Source organism: Rousettus aegyptiacus, unplaced genomic scaffold, assembly GCF_014176215.1.
Source record: "Rousettus aegyptiacus isolate mRouAeg1 unplaced genomic scaffold, mRouAeg1.p scaffold_m13_p_5, whole genome shotgun sequence".
Classification (NCBI taxonomy): domain Eukaryota; kingdom Metazoa; phylum Chordata; class Mammalia; order Chiroptera; family Pteropodidae; genus Rousettus; species Rousettus aegyptiacus.
Genome location: NW_023416308.1, coordinates 76,299,023 through 76,326,708, shown reverse-complemented (window position 1 = coordinate 76,326,708; position 27,686 = coordinate 76,299,023). Strand labels below are relative to the sequence as shown.

The 27,686-nt window shown below is 51.8% G+C and overlaps 1 protein-coding gene across 2 annotated transcripts in view; it reads left to right on the top strand.

The window, feature by feature from the left end:
* ARHGEF17 (Rho guanine nucleotide exchange factor 17) overlaps window positions 1–26,251 on the top strand; it is a 56,569-nt gene extending 30,318 nt beyond the window's left edge. Inside the window, exons 2-21 of one of the 2 annotated variants that reach the window (XM_016161551.2) lie at window positions 6,778–6,855; window positions 12,757–12,939; window positions 15,108–15,224; window positions 15,382–15,474; window positions 15,685–15,861; window positions 16,195–16,245; window positions 16,497–16,606; window positions 16,693–16,778; window positions 18,397–18,515; window positions 18,863–19,076; window positions 19,570–19,643; window positions 20,202–20,401; window positions 20,604–20,902; window positions 21,397–21,646; window positions 21,922–22,008; window positions 22,331–22,398; window positions 22,641–22,789; window positions 23,237–23,411; window positions 23,526–23,795; window positions 24,749–26,251. In XM_016161551.2, the coding sequence (XP_016017037.2) occupies window positions 6,778–6,855; window positions 12,757–12,939; window positions 15,108–15,224; window positions 15,382–15,474; window positions 15,685–15,861; window positions 16,195–16,245; window positions 16,497–16,606; window positions 16,693–16,778; window positions 18,397–18,515; window positions 18,863–19,076; window positions 19,570–19,643; window positions 20,202–20,401; window positions 20,604–20,902; window positions 21,397–21,646; window positions 21,922–22,008; window positions 22,331–22,398; window positions 22,641–22,789; window positions 23,237–23,411; window positions 23,526–23,795; window positions 24,749–24,945 (2,997 nt within the window). In that variant the 3' untranslated portion in view covers window positions 24,946–26,251. Of the gene's footprint in view, window positions 1–6,777; window positions 6,856–12,756; window positions 12,940–15,107; window positions 15,225–15,381; window positions 15,475–15,684; window positions 15,862–16,194; window positions 16,246–16,496; window positions 16,607–16,692; window positions 16,779–18,396; window positions 18,516–18,862; window positions 19,077–19,569; window positions 19,644–20,201; window positions 20,402–20,603; window positions 20,903–21,396; window positions 21,647–21,921; window positions 22,009–22,330; window positions 22,399–22,640; window positions 22,790–23,236; window positions 23,412–23,525; window positions 23,796–24,656 lie in introns of both variants that reach the window. The other variant, XM_036220160.1, reaches the window with a different exon arrangement.
* The last annotated feature ends 1,435 nt before the right edge of the window (window positions 26,252–27,686 follow it).

Below are 27,686 nucleotides of genomic sequence, written 5' to 3'. Positions count from 1 at the left end.
TCCTGCTGGAGCTAATGAGAGGATGGATACACCTCACTAACAAACCCAAGCTATACACTGCTACCTAATGACTCACGAAATGAGGCCCCAGGTCATATAGCTGGAGAGAGGGTCAGATGAGGAAGGTGTTCAGAAAGAAAGACAAATGTGGGTTAAGTAGCCACAGTCATCAAGCAATGGACCAGGGGTGGGGTCTTCAGACCACCAGCCCTTGTGCTAGTGTGAATTCTCTTTGGGACCTGACTATTTGGACTGGACCATGGTGTATGTCCATCCTCCTTGCTCAGATCATCACTCAGTCAACTAGCCTAGCTGTCCCAATCCCTCCCCCAATATGCCCAGCCCTGAGAGGAGAGGGAAGAGGAGTATGCCCCACCCCAGGGAAGCCCACAGTCTATCTATCCTATTGGGAGGATAAGAGGCAAAAGGACTCACTGGATTTCTTGGTCCAAATTGGAGGCAGAGGAGGACTTGGGGCCCTCCTGGAGGACCTTCAATCTCACCTCGCATGGACATAAGGGGCTTGGCAAAGACCTGCTCCCTGGAACAGGACATGGTGGCCAGGCAGGCTCTAGGCCTTGAAGGCTCCATGCTGCCATTGCTGGGCCCCACCCCAGAATTTCAGATCAATAGGGCTGTGGTGGTAGAGGGATCTGAGAATTTGCATTTCTAATACATTCTCAGGAAGCACTGAAGCTCTTGGTCCAGGGACTGCACTTTGAGAACCACTACAGAAAGGGACCAGAAGGGAGGTTCATGCAAAGCACACATTCATGCCTTCATTAATTCTTTCATTCAGCAAACTGACTCGGGAGTTTTTGTGGTCCATGCCCTTATGGGACCCAGGGGTGACAAATGTGTTCACCCAGTTTATGTAACACAGACACTACCATGTGTCAGGCTCTGCCCCCTAGTGCAGCCTCTAGGAGCATCCCTGCCTCTTGTCTATGTGATGCTCACTGCTTTGGAGCCTGCTGTTGGGTGGCGGTCGTAGTAGTTTTCTCTGGGAATTTTCTGTGCCTGTTTTCGTTGTTGGCTACTTGAGGGCTGTCTGTTGGGGAGCTAAAATTTTAGCGTGGATATTTTGGACTCTGAGCTGGCAAGTGCTGCCAGGGCCTGTGTCCTGCCTTCTCAGGACAGGATGAGGAATGATTCCCTTGGATGGAGCTGGGAGAGTGGGGCAGCTCACCTAGTTGAGGGCTGAACAGGGAGGGGGAGGAGGGACAGTGGGGGCAAAGCAGGATAGGAGGCTGAAAGGACAAGCAGGAGGGGTTGATCCTGTGCCATGGGGATACTGGGGAAGGATCATGAGGAAGAAACTGTAAGCTGGTTTGGTGTGTGAGGAGAAGGGAGGAGGATGAGTTGTGGGGGATTTCTTTATTAGCCAGCATCTCTATGTACAGAGAACTGTGACTTACAAAAGGGACATGGACCCTGCCCTCAGGGAACCTACAGTCTCCTGGGAGGAGACGGGAGTCAATCTAACAATTGCTCAAATGTATAATTACAAACTATGGTACCTGGTTAAGAAAAACTGAAAATCTTTGAGGACACAAAGCAGGTTCTCCCGACTTAACCTCTGGATTAGGAAGGGCTTCCCCCACGAGGTGACATTTGCACTAAGGCTAGTCTTAAAGGAAAAGAAAAAGGACGCTTAAGAGGAAAAGGCATGGACCAATGCACCGAGGTAGGAAAGAGCCTGATCTTTTTCTAGAAGTTAAAACAGAAATGGCTACAGTGTTTCAAGCAAAGGGGAGAGAGGGGTGGATGGGTGAAATCAGTTTAGATGATGGAATCAGGTCTCCACTGTGCAGGAAACTCAGGAGAAAGCAGATTTAGGGGAGGGAGTCAGTTGAGGCTTTGGTGTGTATGGGAGCCCTCAGTACACTAGGGAAGCATGAAGTCTGAAGTCAGCCAGAGCTGAGCCACAACAGAAGGACCACCAAGTCAGCTGCAGTGTGCATCGGCGCCCCCTGGTGGGGGTGGGAGCTGGTACAAAACAAAGCTCACCACCCGCCTTCCTGCTTAACTGGGTCTGGGATAATAAGTTCTGGCATCACTTGGAACTTGAGGAACCGGGCTGCGGGGTGGGGTTGTGGTTGTAAATGCCTGAACCCCTTCCCCCACCGGGGGGGTGATGGAGAGGGATAGGACTGTCTCAAGTACAGGACGTAGGTCAGCTGGGAGTAGGTATGATTCGGGTTGAGCCCTTTCCCTAGGAGCTCACCCTGGGAGGAGAGTGTCAGTTTCCAGGGATGTGTCTGTGTGTGCATCCCTAAATATGTGTGCCTGTTTGTGCCTGGTTATAGTTGTGTGAACACAGAAGCACATGCCATTGTGTGCTGTCTGGGTCGGGTTCATGCGTGTCAGGGTCTAGGTCTGTACAGGATTATGTTGATGTGTATGCACTTGGCCGTGACTCACGCGTGGATACAAATCCGTGTATGTGGGCCTGTTCTGTGTAGGTGTGTGCATACCCCTGTGTGTACTTCTGTGGGTACAGGTGTGGACAAAAAGTGCATGCCACCAAGTGTACTTGCCTTTGTCCACGGATATGGGTCGGCTTCTATCCTTACAAGGGATGGCTCCGCAAGAGGACGCGTCTGTGTGGGGGAACTGAGCGGGCGAGGTTGAGCTGCCCTTCGCGTGTGGGGGTAGACAGGGCCTCGCGGAGGGGGCGGGGCCTCCCCGCCACGCCTCCCCAGCCCCCCTTCCGCTGGCGGCGCAGAGCGCGCCGGCTCGCGGGTCGCATTAGCTGAGCAGAGAAGGTAACAGAGCCGCCGCCAGCCAGGTCATAGCGATCAGATTGACACTGGATTGACGCTGCGACCGCCGCAGCGGCAGGGCTGAGCCCCCGGAGGAAGCAACAGTGGGTAGAAGGGAGGGGGTTCGGCCACCCCCGCTGCCCCTGAGCCCCCGCCCCGGCGGCAGGCCGGCCGTATGCTGCAGATGGTGAAGACCCTGGCCCAGTTCACCATCGCGCTGGAAGACATGCGTGATCTGGGCCCGGCTGCCGCCTCCGGGGAGCCCACCGGGAGCGGCGCTGACGCTGAGGAACCTGGGGCGTCCCAGGTAGGGGGACGGAGAAGGACAGCCAGGGACCTGGGCCAAGGACTAGAACTCAGCTGACCCGGGACTAGGGCTAGCATGGGCAGATGCTGGAGCGCAGGACCCAGAACTCTGATCTGGCGTACCGGCTGCCTGGCCACGGGGCTGGGGGCTCAGTGATAAGTGATGGGGACAGGGAGAACTGAGGGCGTGTGAGGAGCCCTGTCAGGGGTGGTATGGCTGGCCGGGCACTGAGGTTTGGTGCCGCCAGGATGCCAGCTTAAAATGACAGAAGGGCTGGTAAACTCAGCTAGTGTGGGAGGCCTGCACCCTGAGACCCAGCCTTGGCAAGGCCTAGTAGCACTTAGAACTTGATATTGGTCATCGTGGAGTAAGACGTTGTCCCCAGGGGTATCCTGGGTCCACAGGCTCAGGAAGGAGAGGTTTTTTCAGTCTCCTTCTCAGGCCTTTGGCAGTCCTCAGGTGTATGTATGTGCTGGGGGAGGGGGAAATTGCAAGGGGTGAGCCAATTCTGCTGGCCCCCTGCCATCCTCTCCTTGCCATTGGACCCTCTGGGCCCTGGAGGAATCACGCTGTGATGGCAACAGTGGTGTCCCCATTCCTGGCTCAGTATGTGATTCCCTGCGGGGGATGGGGAGGTTTCCAGTGGCTGTTTCCATGGCTTTGTGTGTCTGGGCCTAGACTGTTAAACTCGGGCTCCAGTGGGGGTTGTGGTTCTGTCTTCCTCTCTGTGCTGTGTTTTGTGTCTCTCTCTACTGCCTCAAGTCTCTGGGATGAAGGCCGTGGTCCTCAGCTGGGTGTCTTGGCTCCATTTTTTTGTCTCTTTGCAGGATGTCTGGCCTTTATGACTTCTTTCAATGTACACGTGTCTCTGTCTTCATACCCTGTATATTGGGGTCTTGAGATTTGGGTCATGATATCCCAATCATACCAGTACCTGGCGAGGCTCCCGCCTCTGTCTTCCTGCTGTATCTCTTCAGCTCACGTCTTCCCCTCCTCCTTTAGTGCCCCATGTAGTAAAGGACTGGGGATAGGGCTATTGAAGGATGAGGGGCTCTGGAAGGAGACTGGGCCTGCAGAGCTGTCCCGCCCAGAACAGGTGGGCCTGCTGATCTGGTTGACAGCTGCATTGCCCATCCGCTGCTTCCCCTGGGCCCCCCACCCCCACATACATTCACACCCGTGTCTGGGCACGTGTGGAAGGGTGCTCATGCAGCAACAGGGAGCTAGCCTTGTTTTTTGTGCCTCTACCTGACAGCTGAGTGACAGCCTGCTGTGCTTTTAAGAAGGGAGGAGGCTGGGAAAGGCAGGCGCTGCAGAGTCAGCCTCCCTGCGTGAGTTACTCTGGCCCTCTGGGCCGTGAGGCCCAGCACCAGCCCTGCCTCCCTTAGGAGGCCTCTCTGCCCATGACCCTCACTGTCGAGCCTGGCAGGGCTGGGCCAGGGGAGTGGGTGGAGGAGGGTGTCTTTACCACCCAGGGCTGAGTCCATCCTGGTCATACTCTCAGAGAGCTCCCTGTCCAGCAGGGAAAGGAATACAGATAAACAGCCTCGCTGAGGTGGAGGAAGAGTGGACCTCACAGACCCATTGTGTATGTGTGGAGAGCGCTGCTCTGCTTCCTGTCTCCTTTCCTTCACAGTACTAGGAGGAAGGTACTATTAGTTCCATTTCGTAGAGAAGAACGTGGAAGCCCATGTGGTTAGATGACCACCAAGGGTCTCACAGCTGGCTGGTTAGTTTGGGTAAAATCTCTGGGTGCCGGGGGCCCTAAGACTTAGCATGAGGTGACTGAAGAGACTCAGGTCCTGGCTCTACAGGACCTGGCTCTGTCTGTGTTACCTTGGACAAGTCATGTCGCCTCTCCGACATGTGATGTGGAGATGACAGCACTAGTGTCATGGAGTTATGAGCGTGAGGCTGAAATGAGGCCATGTGTGTGAAGTACTGAGATGTCCCTGGAGGACAAGGGGGATCGCGTATCTGGGGCTTTCCTTGGGAGACCCTTCCGGCCTTTGATGCTCTCCCAAGCTCTTCATCCTAGAGTGGGCCCAGCTCACACTACCACCTACTGGAAACTGCCCTGTTTTTTTTTTTTTTTTTTTTTTTTTTTTAGCACCTTAGAAACACTGAGAATAGATGGTCTGTCTGGAGCTGGGTCTCTGAGGCAGGGTCCAGTGCCTTCTCACCCATCAGAGCACAGGGCTAGAGGGGGTGTCATTCACACCCCCCGCCCCTGAGTTCGTAGCATAGGAGCTCACTTTTCTGAGTGTGTTTTATTATAAGACAGGTTTGGGAATAGACCTGACCCCTGAGTGCCTGGGTCAGAGGCGAGGGGACATGAGGTGGGCATACTGCAAGCGGAGAGGTGAGCAGTGGCTGGATTATGCAGGCTGGACAGGCCCGGGGCTTGGGTCTATTCAGCAGAATTAGAACCTAGGTACAACAGTGACCAGGGCAGACTCATTGGTGAGTCCCTACCCTGAGGGACTTCTAGGGATGGAGACTGGAGGGATGCCACAGACATGGACACCCATGTCGGTATTGCCATGTGCACTTAGATCAGCAAGCCTCGATGGCTAGAGCCCGAGGCAGGTTCCAGACAGATGCCCTGAGCCAGCTGAGGCCTGAGAGGGAGAGTGGAGAGGATAGAATAAGCCCCAGAGATCTGGGGCCCAGAGGAGTTAATGGCCTTGCTCAGGACCACTCCAGGAGGGCTGAAGAGGAGTCTCTACCTAGGAAGAGAAGCTATTGGGACTGGTGCTGTCTGGGAAGGCTACTTGGAGGAGTGGGCCAGAAACATAGGGATTGGTGGCGAGGGGCACTAGTCAGTCCCAGGGAGTTGAACACAGAGTAGGCATCCGCAGCTTGGCTACTAGCAAAGTCTTCCCACAGAACAGGGACTTTCCTGATAGGGATGCACACCCTGTCTCTGTGGGTATGGGTGCAGAGTCTGAGTGACCCCTTAGGGACTCTATAATAGAGAACATTGGTACTTGGGTCTTCATTTCCCATCCTTTAAAATGGGAAGAGTAATAATACCTACCTCACAGGTTGTCAAAAGGATGAGATAATATATAATAATTAGAACAGTGCCTGGCATGGAGTAGGGCTAAGTTAACCTCTTTAAATGTGAGAACTGGGATCCAGCCTTGTCTGAGAGTATCTGAACTCTGCCCCTACCTGACTGTGTGACCTTTGGCACCAGCTTTACTTCTCCGGGCCACCTCATCTTCATATGGCAAGAGGTGACAGTTTTCACTCTCAGGGATGTTGTGAAGCCCAACCAGGTAGGGTCTGACCCCATAGCCCTAAGCTTGAAGGTCGGGTTTTCAGAGTTGGCAGCTGGTGTAGGTGATGGCCCGGAGGCATCTTCTTTTGCAAATATGAGACGTTATTGATTTCTCAAGTCCTTTTCAGTAGCCCAGAGAGGGAGCCAAGAAGTAAACTGGAGATCTCCAGATCTGTGACAGACAGCCATGGGGAGTGGGGTGGAGGATCTAGGGGGCAGTTTGGGAAGGTGGGGAGATGCAGGGGAGGACACTCCCTGCAGGGGGAGCACTCAAGCAGAGACCTGACACAATGGCAAGGGCACCTTTGGGGAACAGCCAGCAGCCCTGGATGGTGGGAGAGTAGGCCTTGAAGGCCAGGGGGAGGGTGTGAATGGGCTCTCTGCACCCACATTCACTGCTCACCCTTCTGTCTCCCCAGGACATGCGGAAACACGTGACCATGACCCTGCTGGACACGGAGCAGTCATATGTGGAGTCACTGCGTACTCTGATGCAGGTGAGGCTCACAGCTGGTCCAGGCCCCTGAGAGCAGCCATTCTGAGTCTAGGAAGCTGTCAGACATATGGGAACAAACCCACATGTGAACAGGGAGCCAAAGTCACAGAGAAGAGAGGAGTGACCCTGAGACACACTACCCCTCCATGGAGAACCCTCCACGGGACCACCTTAGAGGAGGCAGTCCCCTCCACAACAGAAAAGAATACAGAGGAACCTTAATGAGACCAGACCAGGCCACCCCAGAGCAGGTGTCCCCTGCCCCCTGCCCCCAACTGTCCTTCCAACTCCCCAAGCAGCCCTGGGTCTGAGCTTAGCTTGTGAAGCTCCTCTGGTGTACTCCCCTCCATTTTATTTGTGGACTGGAAAACTATTTGATAAATGGAGTGAAATGTTGATCTGCATGACAGGCCCTATTCCAGGGGCAGGGAACACAGGGATGAAGAGAGACAAAACTCCTGCCACGGTAGCTCTCAGTCCTGTTGGAGACAGAGTGAAGTATATAGGCATTCTTGAAGCATCGGGAAAGTACCCGTGAGCCAGGAGGTCAGTGAATTTTCCCCAGAGGAGGTGCTGGTTTCCTCCTGACTTAACTTCTCAGCAGCAGGAACAGCATGTGCAAAGTCTAGCAAGGAGAGACCTGGCACATTTGGTGGATAATGTGGCCAGGACAGAGCACAAGGGGTTGGTCCTATAGCGATGCTGGGGGAGCCTTGATCACCAGGAGGAAGATTTGGACTCTGTCAAGGGCCCTGAGGAGTCAGTGCAAGGCTTTGAGCTGAGGTGGAATGTAGCCTGACTCATGCTTTGCAAGGTATATTGACTGCTGGGAAGGTAGGTTAGCAGAAGAGGAGGCCAAGGCCACTGAGGTCAGGTGAGGGAAGGGAGGCCAAGACCAGGGTAGAGGCTGTAGGGAGGGAGAAGTTGAGGACAGACATGTAGGAGGTGGACTAGTCAGGCCAGGCATGGTAACTGGTTGGCTGTGGGGGATGAGGTGGGGTTAACTCAGGATGATACCTGGCTTCCTAGCCTAGGTGACTGAGGCACTAGAGGAACCCCATCTGGAAAAGGTGAGGCAAGATAGTGAGTTTCAGTTCAGATGTTTAGGTCTGGGAAAACCCAGGAGCCAGGATGCCCAAGTGGGTCTGGAGCCCAAGATGGAGAGCATGGATCTGAACTGAAGTGGGGCCTGGCAGTCACAGTTGAGGACAAGTTTGCTCAAGCGACCTGGGCACAGTGAGATCAAAAGGTAGAAGATAGGCCCTAGAAACATCTGCAGTATTTATTCATTCACTCCACAAGTCTGCTGCAGAGCACCTTCTTTATGCCAGACAGTGTACTCTGGGGATTTCAGCATGAGTGATAGGGTCCTCCCTCCAGGAGCTCACAGTCTGACAGTAACCAGTCAGACAGACCATATGCGAGGACAAATGATGACACAAAAGTACCCAGAGAGAATCTTCTTGACAACAGAATATTGTTCAGCCTTAAAAAGGAAGAGAATTCTGCTACAACATAGATGAACTTTGTGAACATTATGCTAAATGAAATAAGCTAGTCACAAAAGGATTAATACTGTATGATTCCACTTATATGAGGTACCTGGAGCCAAAGTTTGTAGAGACAAAGTACGATGATGGTTGCCAGGGGATAGAGGGAGGGGAATGGGGAGTTAGTGTTTAATGGTTAGTGTTTGTAGTTGGCAAAGATGAAAAGCTCTGGAGATGGATGGTGGCGATGGTTCCACAACAATGTGCATACGCTTAATGTGAGTGTGCTGAGCCATGCTCTTAAGAATCATTAAAATGGCATATTTTCCCACAAAAAAATTAAATTGCTTTTACAAGTTTTCTAAAAAAACCAAAACAATAATTCATAAAGTTCTGTGCACCCCAGTATTCATGGCAGCACAATTTCCAATAGCCAAGATATGGAAGCAACCTAAATGCCCATGTACAGACAATTGGATAAAGAAATATGGTTCATATATACACTATTACTCAGCCATTTAAAAAAAAAAATGAAATCCTACCATTTGCAACAACATGGATAGACCTAGAGGTTCTTATGCTGAGTGAAATAAGTCAGATAGAGAAAAATAAATGCCATATGATTTCACTGATATGCAGAATCTAAGGAACAAAAAGAACAAACTAATCAAAAACAGACTCACAAATATAGTGGACTATTTGGTGATGGACAGAGAGGAGGAGGGTTGGGGGCCTGGAAGAATGGGGTGAAGAGTTAAAGAAGTACAAATTAGTTGATAGATGGTCACAGGGATGGGGAATGCAATTAGCATTAATACATTGGCTAGATGGAGGGCCTGGGGAGAGAGGAGCAATTGGGGGGATCATTTTATGAACTATATAGATGTCTAACCAATGTACTGTATACTTGAAACTAGTTAAAACAAGTAAATTAATTTTTTTAAAAGTGCACAGAGAGCTTGAGAACACAGGGGGCCTGCCTGGGGCCAAAGAGGGCTTCTCTGAGGGCTTCTCTGGGGTGTTTAGCTGAGACCTGAAGGGTGAGTAGGAGTCAAACAGAAGGAGAGGCCAGAGGAAATCATTCCAGGTGGAAGATACAACAGGAACAAAATCTGGGAACCTGGAGGAAACCTGGCGTACTTAGGGATGGAGAGGTGGCTGGTGTGGCTGCTGGACAAGGAGTTGGTCTTTATTGTAAGCACAGGGAAGCTATAGGAGGGACACAACCATAATTCCATCTTTAAGAGATGCCTTTGGCTGCCAGACAGGAATGGATGTGCAGGGGTCTAGCAGAGTTCTGTGCTGTCCCTTAGGTAGGAGTCAAGGCATAGGGGTGACAGTCCTGGGCTTGAGTTACTTGCCTCCCTGCTGGGTGATTCTAACCTATCACCTCCCCTCTCTGAGGAGCCTCAGTGTTTTTTGTTTTGTTTTGTTTTGTTTTTGTCTTGTTTTTGTCTGCAGAATGTAACTAACCATACCCTTCTCCCAATGTGAAGATTAAAAGATAATGAGGCTGTCCATGCTTGTTCACAAATAGGAGGCAGGCAGGGCCTGGGTGTGTCAGTCTACCTTCGAATCTCCTGGATGCACACACAGAGGCTTGCAGGACCTGTGATTAGAAGAGCTAAGGGAGGATCATGCTAAGGAAGCCAAAAGGAGAACGTCAGGTCGGGAGGGGTAGAATGGACTGAAGAGTGTCAGCCGAACCCAAGGATTGTCACTTGAGGGAGCCTTGGTGTGTCCAGAGGACTGAGGACTGGCCCAGGGGTCAAAGTCATAGCTTCTGTGTTCAAATGTGGCTCTACCTATTGACCAGCTGTGTGTCCCAGAGCGAGTTACATAACCAGTCTCTGCCTCAGTTTCCTTGTCTATAAATTGTGAATAATAATAGTACCTGCTTCAAACACAGATTACAAAAGAGAAGCCTGCATAATTTGGCATACTGCCTCACAAATTCTGCATGTGTACACACATGCATATGTGAATGTGTATATTTAATCCTTGTATTAACCTTATGAGATAGAAATTACAATCCCCTTCTTTAAATGAGGAAATGAAAGCTCAGAGAGGTTAAGAAACTTGCCCATGGTCATCCATCTATTAAGTGGTGTCCTAGTCCGTTCAGACCACTATAACAAAAATACCATAGACTGGGTGGCTTAAACAAATAGAAATTTATTTCCAATAGTTCTGGAGTCTGGGAAGTCCAAGGTCACAGCATTGGCAGATTTGGTGTTTGGTGAGGACCCACTTCCTTGTTCATAGACAGCACTCTTTTCACCGTGTCCTCGCATGGCAGAAGAGCAGAGGGAGCTCCCTGGGGCCTCTTGTGTAAGGGCACTAACCCCATTCACAAGGGCTCCACCCTCACGACCTACTCACCTTGCAAAAGCCTCAGCTCCAAATAACACCATATTGAGGATTAGGATTCAACATATAAATTGGGAGCGGGTGGGGAACGGGGGTTTGACACAAACACTCAGTATATAGCTAGTGGTAATGCCAAAACTAACATTTATTGAGTACTTAATACATACACTTTATGTAAGCTAATTCATAAGAAACCTCACTATAACCCCCATTTCACAGATGGTGAAACTGAGATACAGAGAAGGAAAGTCGCTTGTTCGGAGTCACAGAACTACAGTGTGCCATAGCCTAGGTTGAATCCATGTCAGTCTGACTCTAGGGTGCTCCCTCTCACACACTAGTCTACACTGCCTGAAGCATAGGTGGTATTAAAACTGAGACCGGACTCCACGACCCTGGTGTTCCCTCTAAGTGACCACTGCTGCCCACATTGATTGGTGTTCCTGAAAGCCAAAAGTTTAAAATGAAGGAAGAAGTTAAATACCAAGGTTAACGACCAGAAGGAGGTGGGCTACACCCTTTCCTCAATGTCACTCTCACCCTTTGAGTCTTTCTTCAACCCCCCAATTTCCAGCTAACCAAACCCCCTCTTCTAGCACTCCTGACCCTGTCTTTTCCTCACAGCACTTACTACCTTCTAACATACTATATAATAATTCCATTGTTTATGGTGCCTGTTTTCTGCCTCCCTCCACTAAATCATCTGCTCCACAAGCACAGGGACCTTTGTCTGCCCACTGAGGCGGCCCCATGCTTAGAAGGCCGCACACTCAGTAGTTGCTCAGCGAGTATGTGCTGAGTGAATGCAAGTATTGGCTCCTAGCTGATTCTGTATTAGGTTCTCAGTCACAGTTTATTCCTTCCTCCCACTGTGTGCCTGCTTCTGTGTGGAGTGCCAGGACCTGGAGATGAGTGATTTAGCTCCTCCTTGTGGAGATAAGACACTGGCTCAAACTGGCCAATGTGTGTATGAGAGGGAGCCTGCCTACCTGTCTCCTCACCATAATCCCCTAGCCTTTTCAGAATCCCCAACTATATGAGAATCCTATTGAACTTTACTTTCTGTAGCATCTCTTAAAAAACAAACCACATTTTAAAAATGTTTAATATAAATTTTATTACAACGTTGCATTTACTTTTTCCAACACCCTCCTTTCTTTGGCCTGTAGTTACAGTTTGGACCAGTAGAGGGCAGCCTCTCCATGAACATGCTAGCCACTGAGCACAGGGCTATTCGCACTCAGGAAACACCATTGAATGCAGATTTGAGGTGAAAAATAGTTTTAGTCACAAAATGACTAGCAGATCTGAAAACAGTTAAAACAATGTTCAAATAGTGTCACCAAAAGCCTCCAGTAACTTCCCAGAAAGCCTCCCACACCCTTATTTTCCCCACAGCAGTTATCAGCTTTTGACTTATGATTTCCACAAGTAGTCTCTTCTAGACATGTTCTTTACATTTTAACATCTCTGAAATCAGGGTTTATCCTATAACTGAATATATATCATCATTTAACTGGCAGTAGTTTTTTTTCTTAAAGATAAATGAAAATAACGATCCATCTTAGGTTTAATGAAATGTGGTTTATTTTAATTTTATTTCATTTGTGTACTTTAGCCAACTAGATTGTCAGCTCTTTTAGGGCAGGGCTTTTGGTCTTTCTTGTTCACTGTTGTCACCCAGTTCTTGAACGGTGCCTAGTATACATAGTAAGTGCTCGGATAAAACATTGCTGACTTAGCATATGTAGGTCTTCCAGGGAGCCCAGTCTTCCTGCTTTCCTCTCACTCTAAGTGCTGTTTGTTCATGTGTCCAACAAACCTTTCTTGAGCCCCCTTACACACATCTTATGCCAGGCCCTGGGCTGCACAGTGAGGGGCATGGGCATAGAGCTTTCCATCTCCCTCCTAGAGCTCTGAGTCTAATGAGGGAGAAGGAAGCAGGACCACTAGGCTGCAGATCCGGGTGACTTCATGTGCACCAGTGGGTTGGGATGTCATCTCTCTGAGGGGATCTACACTGACCCTGTGGGTCCCCCCAGGGCTACATGCAACCGCTGAAGCAGCCAGAGAACTCCTTGCTGTGTGACCCGTCTCTAGTAGATGAGATTTTTGACCAGATCCCAGAGCTCCTGGAGCACCACGAGCAGTTCCTGGAGCAGGTCCGGCACTGCGTGCAGACCTGGCACGCCCAGCAGAAGGTGGGAGACCTGCTCATCCAGTCGGTGAGTGGCCCTGTTGCCCGTAGCTAAAGCCCCCACAAGTTCGGGCCCTTCCTGAAAGGGGCTGGCTGCTGCCATGAACCCCATACCTTGACTCACCCCACTCTGCCTGGACACTGACTCTGATCCCTATTTAACCCTCGAACTTGACCAGACACTGACACTTATCTCAAACCCAGGGTTGACCTTAACCTAGACACTGCCCAACCTCAGAGCTTGGCTGGACGCTGGTGTGGATCTAATCCCAACTAGACACTGACCTGATCTTGGACCCAACTCCAGTTGCTGGCAATGACTTACCCTAGTCCTGACCCTGAGCTGGTGCTGAGGCTGACCCAGACCTCAAAGGGATGCTGGCACTGGCCTCATCCTCTACCCAGCTAGCTCTTTTCTCTATCAGGTATTTTAATAAGAATAGCTAAATATCTGCCATTTATTATATGATAAGTAGACATTAGTCTAAATACATTATATATATCAACAACTCTAGGAGGAAGGTGCGATTCTTACCCTGAGTTTAAAGTTGATGACTCTGTGGCATAGAGAAATAAAATAGCCTGGTCAAAGTCACAGTCAGTAAGTGGTGGAAGATCCAACCCCCATGAACCTGGTTCCTGCACCCATGCTCTACCCTACCCTGTGCATCTTTCACCACAGGTGAGCCCTCCACTTCTGATCTGATCCTATGGGATTGGGACCTAAAAGGGATTGGCTTCAAAACTCAAAAAGAACTGCAAAAGCAAAACTAATAAACATTTAATTAAATGTTTGTAAAACATAACATGCCATTTTTTAAATGTTAAATTTAGTATTCATTTATGATAATTTAATTACATTTGAAAAAATTTAAATTACGTTTTGTTGTTTTTGCCAGAATTCCCGAGAATGCATGATGATGACTGGTAAATTATAGCCAAATGCGAACTAAATGGTTACTCGGAGCCAAATAGTTTCAAAAAGCAAAATTGTAAAACATCTTTAAAAAATGTACTGGCAAAAAAAAAAAAATCTTATCTATTTTTATGGGATGTGGGTGTATTTTCATGTGTTTGTGATGATATGGATGGGCCTTGGGCCTCAGAAGGTCTTAGAAGCCTCCTGCTGGCCTGGGAACTGATGTGACGAGAACCTTGGCCTGGTGGTGATGGGACCCCAGCTTGAGTGCGAACATCTCTAGCCCATCAGCATCCTCCATGTCACTCAGATCTTAATGCTGACCATGGGCTGTAACAGAAGGCCTGGCCCCCAGGGAGGGGTCAGCATAGGATGCTCCGTCCCAGGGTGGGGGCAGTTGGTAGAGGCTGTCTTCCTCCCAGAGCTGCTTCAGCTTCTGTTCTGCAGCACCCCTGGGGGATCAGGAGGGGGAGGATCATTGGCATCTTAGAGGCACAGGAGCTTGGAGGCCCAAATGAGGATCAGAAACACTACCACAGGTCACTTCATCCATGGTGCAGCTGAGACAGGAACCAGGGTGTCCCAAACCCCAGCCAGGGCTTTTGACCAAGAACCTCCGCATTTAGCCCAGTCATCAGCTGCCCAGAAGGTATTAGTCATAAGCTCTGTGCCCTGTCTTGAGTGGGGCTTGCCTGTGCAGAATAGGGGTACCTATCCCCTTGGAGAGGGAAGACTTGTCCTGGGGATTAAGGGAAGCTAGAGGCTAGGTATAGTTCCAGGTGGAGCCCTAGTCAGGGCTGGGAGTGCTTCCCGGAGGAGGCAGAACTGGAGCTCGGCCCGGAGGGTGGGTGAGATTTAGATGGGAGAAGGGCATTCCTGGTGGAGGGAATTACATGAGCAGAGGCCAAGTGGCTGGATGGAGTCTGTGTCACTCAGGACCTGCCTGGCTGGACTTGGTGTGGTTTGGAGACCAGGGGTTGGAAATACCCTTTTGGAAATGAGAGAACCTAATCTGAGCTCACATCCAGGCACATGTATGTAATGCACACACACAGAAAAAATGCACGTGTGTTTATATCTGTGCGCACACACATATCTAATCCCAGTCACACATACAACATGTGCATGTGACACAGGAGCACATGCCTGATCTCTCAGAGACTATCATTTCTAGTTGGAGGGAAAGGATGTTGGCTTGTGAATCAGTGGAAACCAGGGCAGAATGAGGTGGAATAAGGGATACCTTGAGGTTCTCCAACCTGTCTCTTCACCCACAGTTCTCTAAGGATGTCCTGGTCAATATCTATTCTGCCTATATTGATAATTTTCTCAACGCAAAGGATGCTGTGCGTGTGGCTAAGGAGGCGAGGCCTGCTTTTCTCAAGTTCCTGGAGGTACTGTGGGCCAGGGCAGGGGGATGGAGGCCACCCTTACCTTGGGCCAGTTTTGGGGACCCCGGGAGCTCTCAACCTGAGACTGGTCCCTGGACATTCCCTTCTTTGCATGTCATTTCTCACACGGCTGCCTATCTGCCCTGTTTTTGGATTTCAGCAAAGCATGCGTGAGAACAAAGAGAAGCAGGCATTATCTGACCTCATGATCAAGCCCGTGCAGCGGATCCCACGCTATGAGCTTCTTGTGAAGGTGAGCAAGGGGCTGGGTGGGCAGGCAGAGAAGGCCCAGAGGCCTGTGGGGATGCAGCGGGCTCTGAGGCTGGGTCCCCAGTGGTCAGGTAGGAAAGGAAGTCCTCTCTGGCATCTGCCCGTAGTCCTTTCTGCTCCAGAGTTAGTGTAGGGCCCCAGGGCCTGGGAAGGGCAGCTGAGCGGGCAGATCTGTCCCCTATTTCCACCCCAGGACCTCCTGAAGCACACACCTGAGGACCACCCAGACCACCCTCTCCTGCTAGACGCACAGCGGAACATTAAGGAGGTGGCTGAACGCATCAACAAGGGTGTGCGGAGCGCTGAGGAGGCAGAGCGGCATGCCCGAGTGCTGCAGGAGATTGAGGCTCACATCGAGGGCATGGAAGATGTGCGTGAAGCCCCACTCCACCCAACCCCATCCACACCTGTGTCCATCTGTGGAGACCTGGAATTATGGCCGTGTCCACATCCACAGTGGTGTCCACAGTGTTTGCATCACATCTAAAAGCATCTTCACCTTTCTCTGTCCGTATCCGTGTCCTTTTCCACATCTGTCCCATGTGTCACATGCGTCCCATGGCTGGACAGCATCAGGAGGGTGGATAGGATGTTGCTTCCACCGGCCTGGCCTATGGAGTGGAGCCAAGGGGTCACCAGGGTCTGGGGAGGGGATAGGGATTAATAATTAGCCTTCAAGACCCCTTGTCCTTCTGCCGCACAGCTCCAGGCCCCTATGCGGCGGTTCCTGAGGCAGGAGATGGTCATTGAAGTGGTAAGAAGTGTCCAGTTGTATGCCCGTTTTTCCCCACCACCCCCTGACTGTTCACACGTCTACTCATACCTGCTGCCCATGGCTCTCCCTGCTCTTCCACTGGGTGGAGCCCTGGGTGGAGTCCCAACTCTGCCTCTGCCTCTGGGCAGCTGGGAGAGAGCCCTCACCCCTCCCTGGGCCTGGCTGTCCCCTTGGGCACTGTGGGCAGGAGGGCAGGCTTCTGGGCCTGAATCCTGCTTTGGGCCCCACAGAAGGCAGTTGGCGGCAAGAAGGACCGGTCCCTCTTCCTGTTCACGGACCTCCTTGTCTGCACCACTCTGAAGCGGAAGTCAGGTTCCCTGCGGCGCAGCTCCATGAGCCTGTGAGTGGCCAGGGCAGGGCTGGGGGGCTCAGGAAAGGGGGATCATTTGCCCTCCCTGGGCCCCAGCACCTCTTGGCTCCCCACAGGTACACAGCAGCCAGTGTCATTGACACGGCCAGCAAATACAAGCTGCTGTGGAAGCTGCCTCTGGAAGATGCAGACATTATCAAAGGTGGGGCTGACTCGGAGTTCTTGGTGTTGGGGTCTTCCTCTGAGAAGCCCTCCTGGAGGGTTTGAGCTGTGGCCAGGCTAGCTGCCTACCCATCTGCTTTTCTGCTTTGGGGCCTCACTTTCCCATCCAGTAGAAGGGAGGATCTGGTTGGCATGCAGGATCTGGTCGGTACCCACAGAACTAGACCAGGACCTGTCCACACAGACCACCTTCTGCCTGGGCAGGGAACTGACCTAGGCTGGCAGCTGGCCTGGTCTGGGGTGGTACAGGGAGCGCAGACATACCGTAATTAGCCATTGATTCTGCACAAACTCATTTAAGCACCCGCCTCCCATTAGATGATGGTATACTGTCATGGTTCAGTAGTTTTGTGCACAAGGAACAGACTCACTCAAGGCAGTTCAAGCGAAAAACTGGTTGGAAACATCCATGCTATTTGGGGCTGATATTCTCAAGAGCTGAGGCTATTGGAAGGACCCACTCCTCCTGTTATGTGTGTGTTTGTCCTCCCTCCCTCCCTGCCCCCCCCCCGTGTGTGCATGTGCGCGTGTGTGTGTGTGTGTGTGTGTGTGTGAGCCCATTTTCCTTGCAGCTCTCAGCTTTCTCTGCTTCCTCATAACTCCCATGATCTAGCATGCCCTTTTCTGCATCGCAGACTTTCTTCCTCAGCACTGGTCCCTAGCTGCTTCAGGATCCACAGTTCACCTTCTTGAGTGGTGTGGTTGGTCTAGAACTATATCCCTAAGTTTACTTGGGGTGGTCCCTAAGGTGAAGAAGGGGCTCACTCATACCTGTCCCACTTAGACCCCTGTGTAGGAATATAGCTAATTATTGGCCCAGTCTCTTCTCATTAGGGGACAGGCCAACTGATAAAATGACTGATGTTAGGGTCAGGAGGCCAATCTAGTTGTGGTCCAATCAGCTGTGGCCAGGCATGGGGCAAGGTCATGTAGATGAAAACGTGGCTGCCCAGGAGGTGAGAGTTGTGAGAAACAGTTTCCCTTAGAGGAAGGAGGAGTTATCCCCCACCCTGGCTTGTCTGGTATACTGCACTGCTACCCATTTGTGGGCCTCTGGTCCAGGGTGTGCATCCCTAGCCAGGCAGTGCAGTGCGTAGGGCATGCTGAGCTGGCCTGTGGGACCAGCTATCCAGCATTGGTCAGATATGGGATAGGACCAGAGAAATTTAGGGCATCAGCTCATTGCTCCCTTTTCTGTGGGGGAATCGAGTCCTGTAGTCAGCAGTTTGACTGCCCAAGGCTCTGCCTGTCCAACTGACTACCTGTGGGAGGCTGCACCGCTATAGGAGGCTGATTTGTCAGCTGGCACCTGCATAACCTGCAGAACTGTCTGCTTTTTATTATTGTGCTCTTCCAGGAGTTCTCCAAGGGCCCAATACCCCAATGCTGTGTAGCTCTGAACTAGGCCCGGTCCCCTGCTCTCGGGCCTGGGGTTTCTCTGCGAGCTGACTTTGTTCCTGGGCACTTGGGGTTTACGAGCTCTGTCAGACCACTCCCCACCCCCAGCTGCAGGTTGTGTGGTGAGGGGGAGAGTGTCTGTCCAAGCCTGACCTTGTGTATCTCTGGATCTGTCCATGGCATTCCTCTATCCCCACCAGGTGCGTCCCAAGTCACCAATCGGGAGAGCATCCAGAAGGCCATCAGCCGCCTAGATGAGGACCTGACCACCCTGGGTCAGATGAACAAGCTCTCTGAGAGCCTCGGTTTCCCCCACCAGGTCTGCCATCTTCCCGAGGCTGGGGGCATTGGGGATGAGGGTTCCCTGAACCTATGTGAGGGAGAAGACATCCCTGTCACTTATCTGAGGGGGAAAATGAAGCCTCACACCATATGAGGGAAGTAATGTGTTCCAAGTCTAAGGCTGGAGACATAGCTCCATCTCCAGCTGAGGGTGGAAGGGCCCATCCCATCCGTGGGGACAATCCAGTCTGCCTCTTGGTCTAAGAGGGGAGACAGAGTCCCAGTCTCTATCAGGGGAAAGGCAGATCCCCACACTCATCTCCAGGGCAGGAGCAGACTGTGGGGAGATGTTAGAGCCTGAGGCCTAGGCTCTCCTTCCCACAGAGCCTGGACGACGCACTGCGTGACCTCTCGGCCGCCATGCACCGGGACCTGTCAGAGAAGCAGGCACTGTGCTATGCGCTTTCCTTCCCCCCAACTAAGCTGGAGCTGTGTACCACGAGGCCCGAGGGCACTGACTCCTTCATCTTTGAGTTCCCTCACCCTGACGCCCGCCTTGGCTTTGAACAGGCCTTCGATGAGGCCAAGAGGAAGCTAGGTAAGCCAGGGCCCATGCTAGCACCCTCCTCCCAGAACCTCCAGGAAATGGGCAATGGGCAGCACCTCCAGGCTGTCTGAGACATCAGGAGCCAGAAATTCCAGGACTGCCATGTCCTGTGCTCCAGTCCCTGATGGTGGGAGGGTGTACTTAGCTTTAACAATGAAGCATAAGACTTCCCCAGGGCCTCCCTGGCAAGGAGGGGATTCCATGGATAGGGTCAGCTTAAGTCAGGGGGCCCATCATGGCAGTAGATGGTCAGGAACTCCCCCATCTCTACACATACCCACACACTCAGAGCAGGCCTGAATCAGGAAAGCTGTTGATCAAAGGCCATGGCTTAGAATATCCTTAGAGACCTCTGGGTCTATCTCCCATAGATGGGAGTACAGATGAGAACTGTACAAGCAGGGAAATGACAAGCAGGGAAACGAGCAAAGTCAGGATCAGGATGAGGTGGATTCTAAGCAGCATCTGTCTATCTCCACTACAGCATCTAGCAAAAGCTGTCTAGACCCTGAGTTCCTGAAGGCCATCCCCATCATGAAAACACGCAGTGGCATGCAGGTGTGTGTATATGCCAAGGTCATGTGGGTGCATGTCTTCAAAGCCAGCATGAGTTCATATGTTTCTGTTTTGCGTACAGTGTTTCGTACATGTGTCAAATATTGCAACTACTCCCTATGTCTTTGAGTGTAGAGCTCTCTCTGTACATGCACATGGACACTGTATATGTGTGATGCATATGAGTATGTTCATGCATGTCTATATCTGTGCATGTGAGCAGAGGCTATAGGGTTGATGGAAAGTATCTAATTTATGTGCTTTTATGTGTGTATACATACAGACAAAGGTTACCATTTTCATGTTATGTGCATATACACATAATCATATTCAGGGTATATATACGTATGGTTGATACCTATATTACAGGCTGCATGCATTCGATGTATAAAGAGTGTCACGTGTGCTGTATGTGAGCACATACGCAGAGGGGTGTGCTGGGAATACGTACACATCTATGCAGGCCTGCCCCTCTCTGTCTGGCTGGTGAGTCTGGAGAGTGGTGGAGAGTAGCAGCGATTCCTCCATTCACCTTCCCCTGTCCACTGGCGCCTTTTGCAGTTCTCTTGTGCTGCGCCAACCCTGAGCAGCTGCCCTGAGCCCACACCAGAGGTGTGGGTGTGCAACAGCGACGGCTATGTGGGCCAGGTGTGCCTACTGAGCCTGCGCGCGGAGCCCGACGTGGAGGCCTGCATTGCTGTCTGTTCTGCTCGCATCCTCTGCATTGGGGCGGTGCCAGGCCTGCAACCCCAAAGCCACCGGTGAGGCCCGGCGGTGGGTGGGGCCACTGGACTGAGTCTCTACCTTAAACGGTGGAGGCCATCCTTAGGTGGCTGTGGGCGCCTTAGGTGGATGTGGGCGTGGCCTCGAGGGCTTGCCTGTGGGGCGGGGCCTGGTGGGCTTGGCTAGTGGGGCTGAGCCTAGGTTCCAAGGGCCCCTTATCCCCATCACTTTATCTCTCAGAGAGCGGCCTTCATCGTTGCGGAGCCCGCAGGAGTCAGCACCGGAGCCCGCTGGGCATGAGCTGGACGTTGAGGCCACAGACGAGGAAGCAGCGCCACTGGCAGAGTCAGGGCCCCAGGCCTGCCTGCACATCTCCATTGCCAGCTCAGGCCTTGAGATGGCACCAGGCCCCACTGAGGGTGACCCCCGTCCAGAATTGGTGCCCTTTGACAGCGACTCCGACGATGAGTCTTCACCCAGCCCCTCGGGGACCCTGCAGAGCCAGGCCAGCCGGTCCACTATCTCCTCTAGCTTTGGCAGTGAGTGTTCATCTTGGGGCTGTCAAGCAGCGTGGACCACCAAGAAGAGGGGCCAGGCCTATGGGTATTGAGGAGGGACCCACATAAGCGGACATTGGCACACAGAGCAGTGGGGGCCAGCAAGGTGGGCAGGGGCTGTCACACTGAGGACCTTAAGGGCAATGGGACAGGCAGACCAGATCCCGAAGACCCTAGAATAACTGATGAGTTAAGGAAGATGGAATAGAGAGTGGAGTAACTGGTCTCTCTGTCCATGGTATGGTGGCAGATTGGAGGGGACTAGGACTAGGAACCTGTAATGCTAAGCTGTCAGTGAGCACGTTAACAAAGCCTGAGCTGATGCAGAGGCCTCAGGAATAGGAAGAACAGTTGTGGAAGGCCCTGAGGAGGGACATGGTCAGAAGAGATGCATTGAGGGGAGTCTGAGCCCTAGAAACATATCAGGACTCAGGCTAGCAGAGGGAAATGGAGTTAAAGACATTTGTCTCCCTCAGATGAGGAGACCCCAAGCTCCAAGGAAGCCACAGTGGAAACGACCAGTTCCGAGGAGGAGCAGGAGCCTGGTTTCCTGTCACTGTCTGGCTCCTTTGGGCCTGGCGGTCCCTGTGGCACCAGCCCAATGGATGGGAGAGCCCTTCGCCGCTCCAGCCGTGGCTCCTTCACCCGGGGCAGCCTTGAGGACCTGCTGAGTGTTGACCCGGAAGCCTATCAGAGTTCTGTGTGGCTGGGCACTGAGGATGGCTGGTAGGGACAGGGGAGGGGCCAGAGTCACAGTGCCAGAACCCTGAGCTCCCTACTTTGGGAAGCATGATATACTGAAGCAGAAGTGGGAGGGCTTTGGGTCAGACCCCAGGGGTACTGCCAGTGGGTCTGAAACCACAGGGAGACTGTGGGATCTCAGTATCCTGGGCAGACATGTAGCATGGTGGAGTTGATGGTGGAGGCGTAGAGGTGGAAGGATGATTCTAGGGGCTGGTGTGCCCAAGCACTTGTCACAGGTGTGTACCCCTGATCCACAGTGTCCACGTGTACCAGTCCTCCGACAGCATCCGTGATCGCAGGAACAGCATGAAGCTCCAACACGCAGCCTCTGTGACCTGCATCCTGTAAGACTCCTGGGTGGCCCTTCCGGTGCAGACCCTTCTCAGCTGCACATACAGGCCCCTTGCAATTCACCCAGGTCATCCTGCTCTCCTGGCTCCTCCTCTCTTTGGAGGCCAGAAACCGAAGGCTAGGCCCTAGGCTAGCTGTGCTGCTCACATACTGTGTGGCCTTGGGCAAGTCACTGCCATTTCCTAGGTTCAGACTCCCCTACCTGGAAAGGTGGTCTCTTGGAAACTATAGCCATCTGTCTGTGATTCCCTTGGCCCAAGGTGACTTGCTTTGGCTTCCTGAAGTCCATGATTCCTCCTCCTTTTCTCTATCTAGGTATCTGAATAACCAGGTGTTTGTGTCTCTGGCTAATGGAGAACTTGTGGTCTACCAAAGAGAAGCAGGTGAGTATCCAGCCCTCCTCCCAACCCCTAGAGCCGTTGCTGGTGTTGGAGCTCTCTCCCGAGAGGATTGGGCCTTGGGGCCAAGTCTGGAGATGTGGCTTTGGGCAACTCCCAAACCCTCTCTGGGCCTTGATGTCCTCATTTATAAATGGGGATGTTAGCACCTCATTTCAGGAGAGGGTAAGGCTCAAGTGCAATACTGGACTGAATTTGCTGTTTTCTTTATCCCACTCCCTCTCCAGGTCGTTTCTGGGACCCCCAGAACTTCAAATCAGTGACCCTGGGTCCTCAGGGGAGCACCATCACTAAGATGGTGTCTGTGGGTGGGCGGCTGTGGTGTGGCTGCCAGAACCGAGTCCTTGTCCTGAGCCCTGACACACTGCAGCTGGAGGTAGCCCTAGGGGGTTGGGGGAGAGTGGGATGGAATTGGTGACTTGGGGTGAGTCAGGCCCACAAGAGAGGGAGATGAGATTAGGAAGACCATAAAAAAGTATCCAGTTGTCCAGGGAGAGGCTAATGGTTGCTCCTAAAACCTTTCAAGCTTTGAAATACTCTAATCATTAAATCACTCAAGTTTCGTGAGGAAAGGACATTTCCATTTTAATTCCTGAGGATTAAGTGGAGGAGGCTCCAGTGAAACCGAACTTTGATAAATTAATCATCCAGTCCAAGGAGCAAGGCTGCCTTTGCTGTCAAGTGGGTGGGCTTTTTGGAGAGGTTTAGTGTGAGTTCTAAGGAGGAAGAGATGGGCACCAGTGAAACACAAGGCAGGGAGGGGAGGGGCCCGGGAAGGCAGATCTGTCAGTCACCCATCTGCTCTCTACCCACCCACCACCAGCACACATTCTACGTGGGGCAGGATTCCAGCCGCAGCGTGGCTTGCATGGTGGACTCCAGCCTGGGCGTGTGGGTGACGTTGAAAGGTAGTGCCCACGTGTGTCTCTACCATCCAGACACCTTTGAGCAGCTGGCAGAGGTAGACGTCACACCTCCTGTGCACAGGATGCTGGCAGGTACTGACCTCTGTCTACCACTTCCCCTTCCCTTAGAGCCTTATTGCCCGGTCATTGAGGAGGCTGAACCAGGGCCAGGATTCAGCCTCGGCTCTGGTCTGTCTCCCACCCCAGGCTCGGATGCCATCATCCGGCAGCACAAGGCCGCCTGCCTGAGGATCACAGCACTGCTGGTGTGTGAAGAGCTGCTGTGGGTGGGCACCAGTGCTGGCGTCGTGCTCACCATGCCCACCTCACCCAGTACTGTCAGCTGCCCCAGAGCACCCCTCAGCCCCACTGGCCTAGGTCAGGGACACACTGGCCACGTTCGTTTCCTAGCTGCAGTTCAGCTGCCAGATGGCTTTAACCTGCTCTGCCCAACCCCACCACCACCTCCAGACACAGGTAGGTCTGTGCATCCCGGGCTTTTGGTTAGGACTCTCTATTCTCTTGCCAGAAGTGATTTAAGAGGGAGGAAAATATACAGAGCTGGAAGTGGCATATATTATAGGAAGTAGGCTATGGAAACCACAGAATAAAATATACTAGGATATGGGGGGTGTGTGTGTGTGTGTAAAATTCTGTCCAGAGAAGTGTCATGGGAGGTAAGGAGTGAACTATAAGAATTAGAATATGGCACAGGAAGTGATATATACAGCAAAAAATAAAATGATTAGAAATATATATGTGTGTATATATATACATATATATTTGTGTGTGTGTGTGTGTGTGTGTGTGTGTGTGTAATGGCAGGAAGTGGAGTCAGGAAGTGATGTGCAGAGCAGGAAATAGAAATAGCACCAGAGAGCAGAACATAGAATGGCAGATAGGACAGTAAATGGCCTGTGAAAATTAGAAAGTTGAATGTATTAGGAAGTGATGTACATCAAGAAGGCGACAATTGGCAGTCTTGCTTCGGCAGGACAGGAAACCATATTCCCAAGAGGAAGTAGCTATGGGAATCAGGAAGCGGGGAAGCCTTGGTCAGGAGTTATCTGGGTACAGAGAAGACCTAAGCTACCTGACTGAAAAATGGCCATTGGAAGCAGAAAACAAGTATGAGGAGGACAGTATATGTGCTGTAATCAAGACGGATAAAAGTTGTATGACCCTGAGAAGTTATGTCAGTCCTGACCAGAAAGTGCGGATTGGGAGGGAAGAAGTTGTCTAACTGCCAGGGAGTGGGCACTTCTTTCCAAACAGGAAGTGGGATCTCTCACAGGAAGTGTGCATGTTTTTTCTATCTTCTGGGGTATGGGAACTTAGGTCCAGACAAGAGCATCCAAGGAGCATGGATCATCTCATTTAATCCTCATCAGTTGCCCCTGGCAATGGATCCTTCTCCTCTGCCCCTCCAGGCCCTGAGAAGCTGCCATCACTAGAGCACCAGGACTCCCCTCGGCACCGAGGACCCACCTCAGCCAGGCCTAAAATGCTGGTTATCAGTGGAGGTGACGGCTATGAGGACTTCCGACTCAGCAGTGGGGGTGGCGGCAGCAGTGAGACTGTCGGCCGTGATGACAGCACAAACCACCTCCTCCTATGGAGGGTGTGACCCTGTCCACTATGGCTCAGGACTTGGCCACCCACCTGCCCTCAGTCTGCTTGCCTCTTCCTAGCCCATTTGCAGACTCTGCTCAGAAGTGTCCAATGAGGGCACACCTGTGGTTGCATGGGCTCCTCCCATCCTCGCAGAAGCATTCCTGAGAGAACACCTGCTGGCCAATGGGCCAAGGCCTTTCCCTATCCTCTGGCTGCTCCGGTGCTCCCAGTCATGATGAGGGTGGGGTGGGAGGCATGTGGGCTGCCCAGGACCTCTGTCCCTGGAGCTTTTACCAAAGACACGGCCGGGCCTGGACCCCACGGGGCTGGGGAGTGCCATGTGCAATATCTGGAGGGTTTTCTGGGGGCATTGGGAGGGCTGGGGGATGGAATCCTTTCCCATGTACAGTATTTATGTATCTTTTTAGATGTGTACCTTCCCAAGCACTTATTTATGCAATGGCCTGAGGCAGGGGGTGAATGGAGGAAATGACAGAAGGAAAAAAAACCTGTTTCTGCCCTGGGGGGCCCATCTGGAATCCTAACCAAGCCTTCCTGGAGGGATCAGTCCCCCCTCATTATAAACATATGCACACATATACACACACTGCATGTTCAGGGCATGCCTCTTAACATACACTTTCTACAGCCTTATCCTGATTGGACCACCCCTCTAGTACCTAGAGCCAAGGACCACATCTCACTCATCCAGAATACAATGATGACTATTGGGGGGCAGTGACTCCCATCTGGAGCGTCTCCCCAGGCCTTGGCATTTCCTAGTTTATTGGCAGTGCCTTTAGTGGTTTCTGAATTTAGAAACACTGATGGGGCCTTGGACAGGCTCTTTCCTGGCCTGAGCAAGAAAAAAGGCCCTTGCCCTTCTCCCAGATGACGCCCCAACCCCTGTGTCTCATGCACTGGCACATACGGTCACTTTGGGAGGGTAGACCTAGGAGCACCCTCTGACCACTGAATCCCTCTCTTCACACCCCTTCTGCCAGGGGCAGCCCCTCCAGGAAGGACGCCCAAAGCTGAGGGGCTGGATATGGCTTCTTCAACCAGGAGCCACCCGAAGGCAGCCTTCCCTGCCTCTGGACTGCAGGAGCCAGTCTGAGCCCCATCCCTCTCGCTTCTTCAGCTACAGCTCCAAAGTTCTGGTTTCAGATAGGGTTTGGTTCTGTTTTTGTTTGGGGCAGGTGGGTCATTGCCATCTTAGATCATGTTTCTCTTGCTACCAAACAGTCATGTATTAACTTTTCCTTGGATGATGAATTTTAAAGAGTCAATAAATAGAAATACCAAATGATTGCTCCCCATCAGCAGCCACAGTGGCCTCCTGCCAGCAGCCTCAGGGCTCCCAAGCTGCGTGGGTCTCCTGACATTCACTGGCTTGGGCAGAAGGGAGGCCTCAGAGACCCAGAAGAGTGCTAGCGTGGTGAGGCTGCCACTGATGTGCCAGTTTCTGCCCTGAGGGCCACCTAGAACCCTATCTGGCCTGCAATTTCCTCATCAGGAAAAAGGTTGTGCTAGTCCAATGCTTTGTAACCAGGGCTACGCGTTAGAATTCCTTACATATTCAGGTGTAAAGATAAAACATGGCACAATTATATGTCCATGTAAATACACATTCCCGGGCTTCTCCAGCTCGTCAGTGGGTCTGGGGTTGGGCTTGGGAATCTGAAGCTGACATGCGCTTCAAGTAAAAAACTAGACCACTAGTGAGCCTGTCCACAGCTCCTCCAAGAAACCATTCCCCAGCAAGGCCTCATATAAGACTAGGAAATCTGACGGAGGCCAAGGTGAGTTTAGGCTTTGGAGCTGGGGTAGAATTCAAGTCTGTCTGATTTCTGGTTCAAAGAGGTGTGTCATTAAATCAGAAGAATACAAAGGCCAGCATTACAGGGCCCGTCAGGGTAGGGGCAGAGCCCTACCCACCAGTGTCAATCTGCCAGGCTCAAGATGGTGAAAGGGAAGATCATGCCTCCACTCTGCTGAGCACATGTTTGAAACTTTTCCAGCCTAAGTGATTAAGACATTACAAAAATCAGTTGCTAAAAGCAAAGTGCAGGTTCATGCTTTGCAGACCGGTGTACATACCCGTCTCAGGGCTCTGCCAGACCCTTAGTGCCACAGGACATGCATGGACAATCTGCAGCATCATTGTACTTGGAAGATCTGGAGGGGAGAGGATCGTATTAAACGCTACATAGTGGATGTTCCACAATGTTCATATGGAATTTGTGATGAAACAAAGCATTAGAAGGAGCACAGGCTTTGAGTGGAACAGAAATCTTGACTGCTGCTAACTAGCTATGTGACTTTGATGAGCTGTATCCCCTCTGCCCCCCATTTCCTCATGTGTAAAGTGGGGCTGCTAATCCTTTCCCCCACAGGACTGTTGTTTGGTATACACAGGTCCTTGGATTGCAAGGGAGAGAGACTTTCTGCCTTGAAATAAAAGGGAGCTAATTAGTGGGGACATAGACTGGCCACAAATGACTGTCAGTACTGTGGACAGATACTGGAGGTCCGTCTGAGGACCCCTGGTCTCTCCACCCTGAGTCTCTGGTTCCTCCCTTGCTGCCAGACAGCTGCTGGTCTCACCACCTCATCGCTTCTGCTGCCTTGGGGCTTCTTTCCCCTCAATGCAGGGGCGCTGGACAGAGTTCACTTTTAGCACTGGATACCCAAGGTATTTTATCAACGTAAGTGCCTCAGTGAAAATGGGCTCGGCCCAGCCCATTATTATTT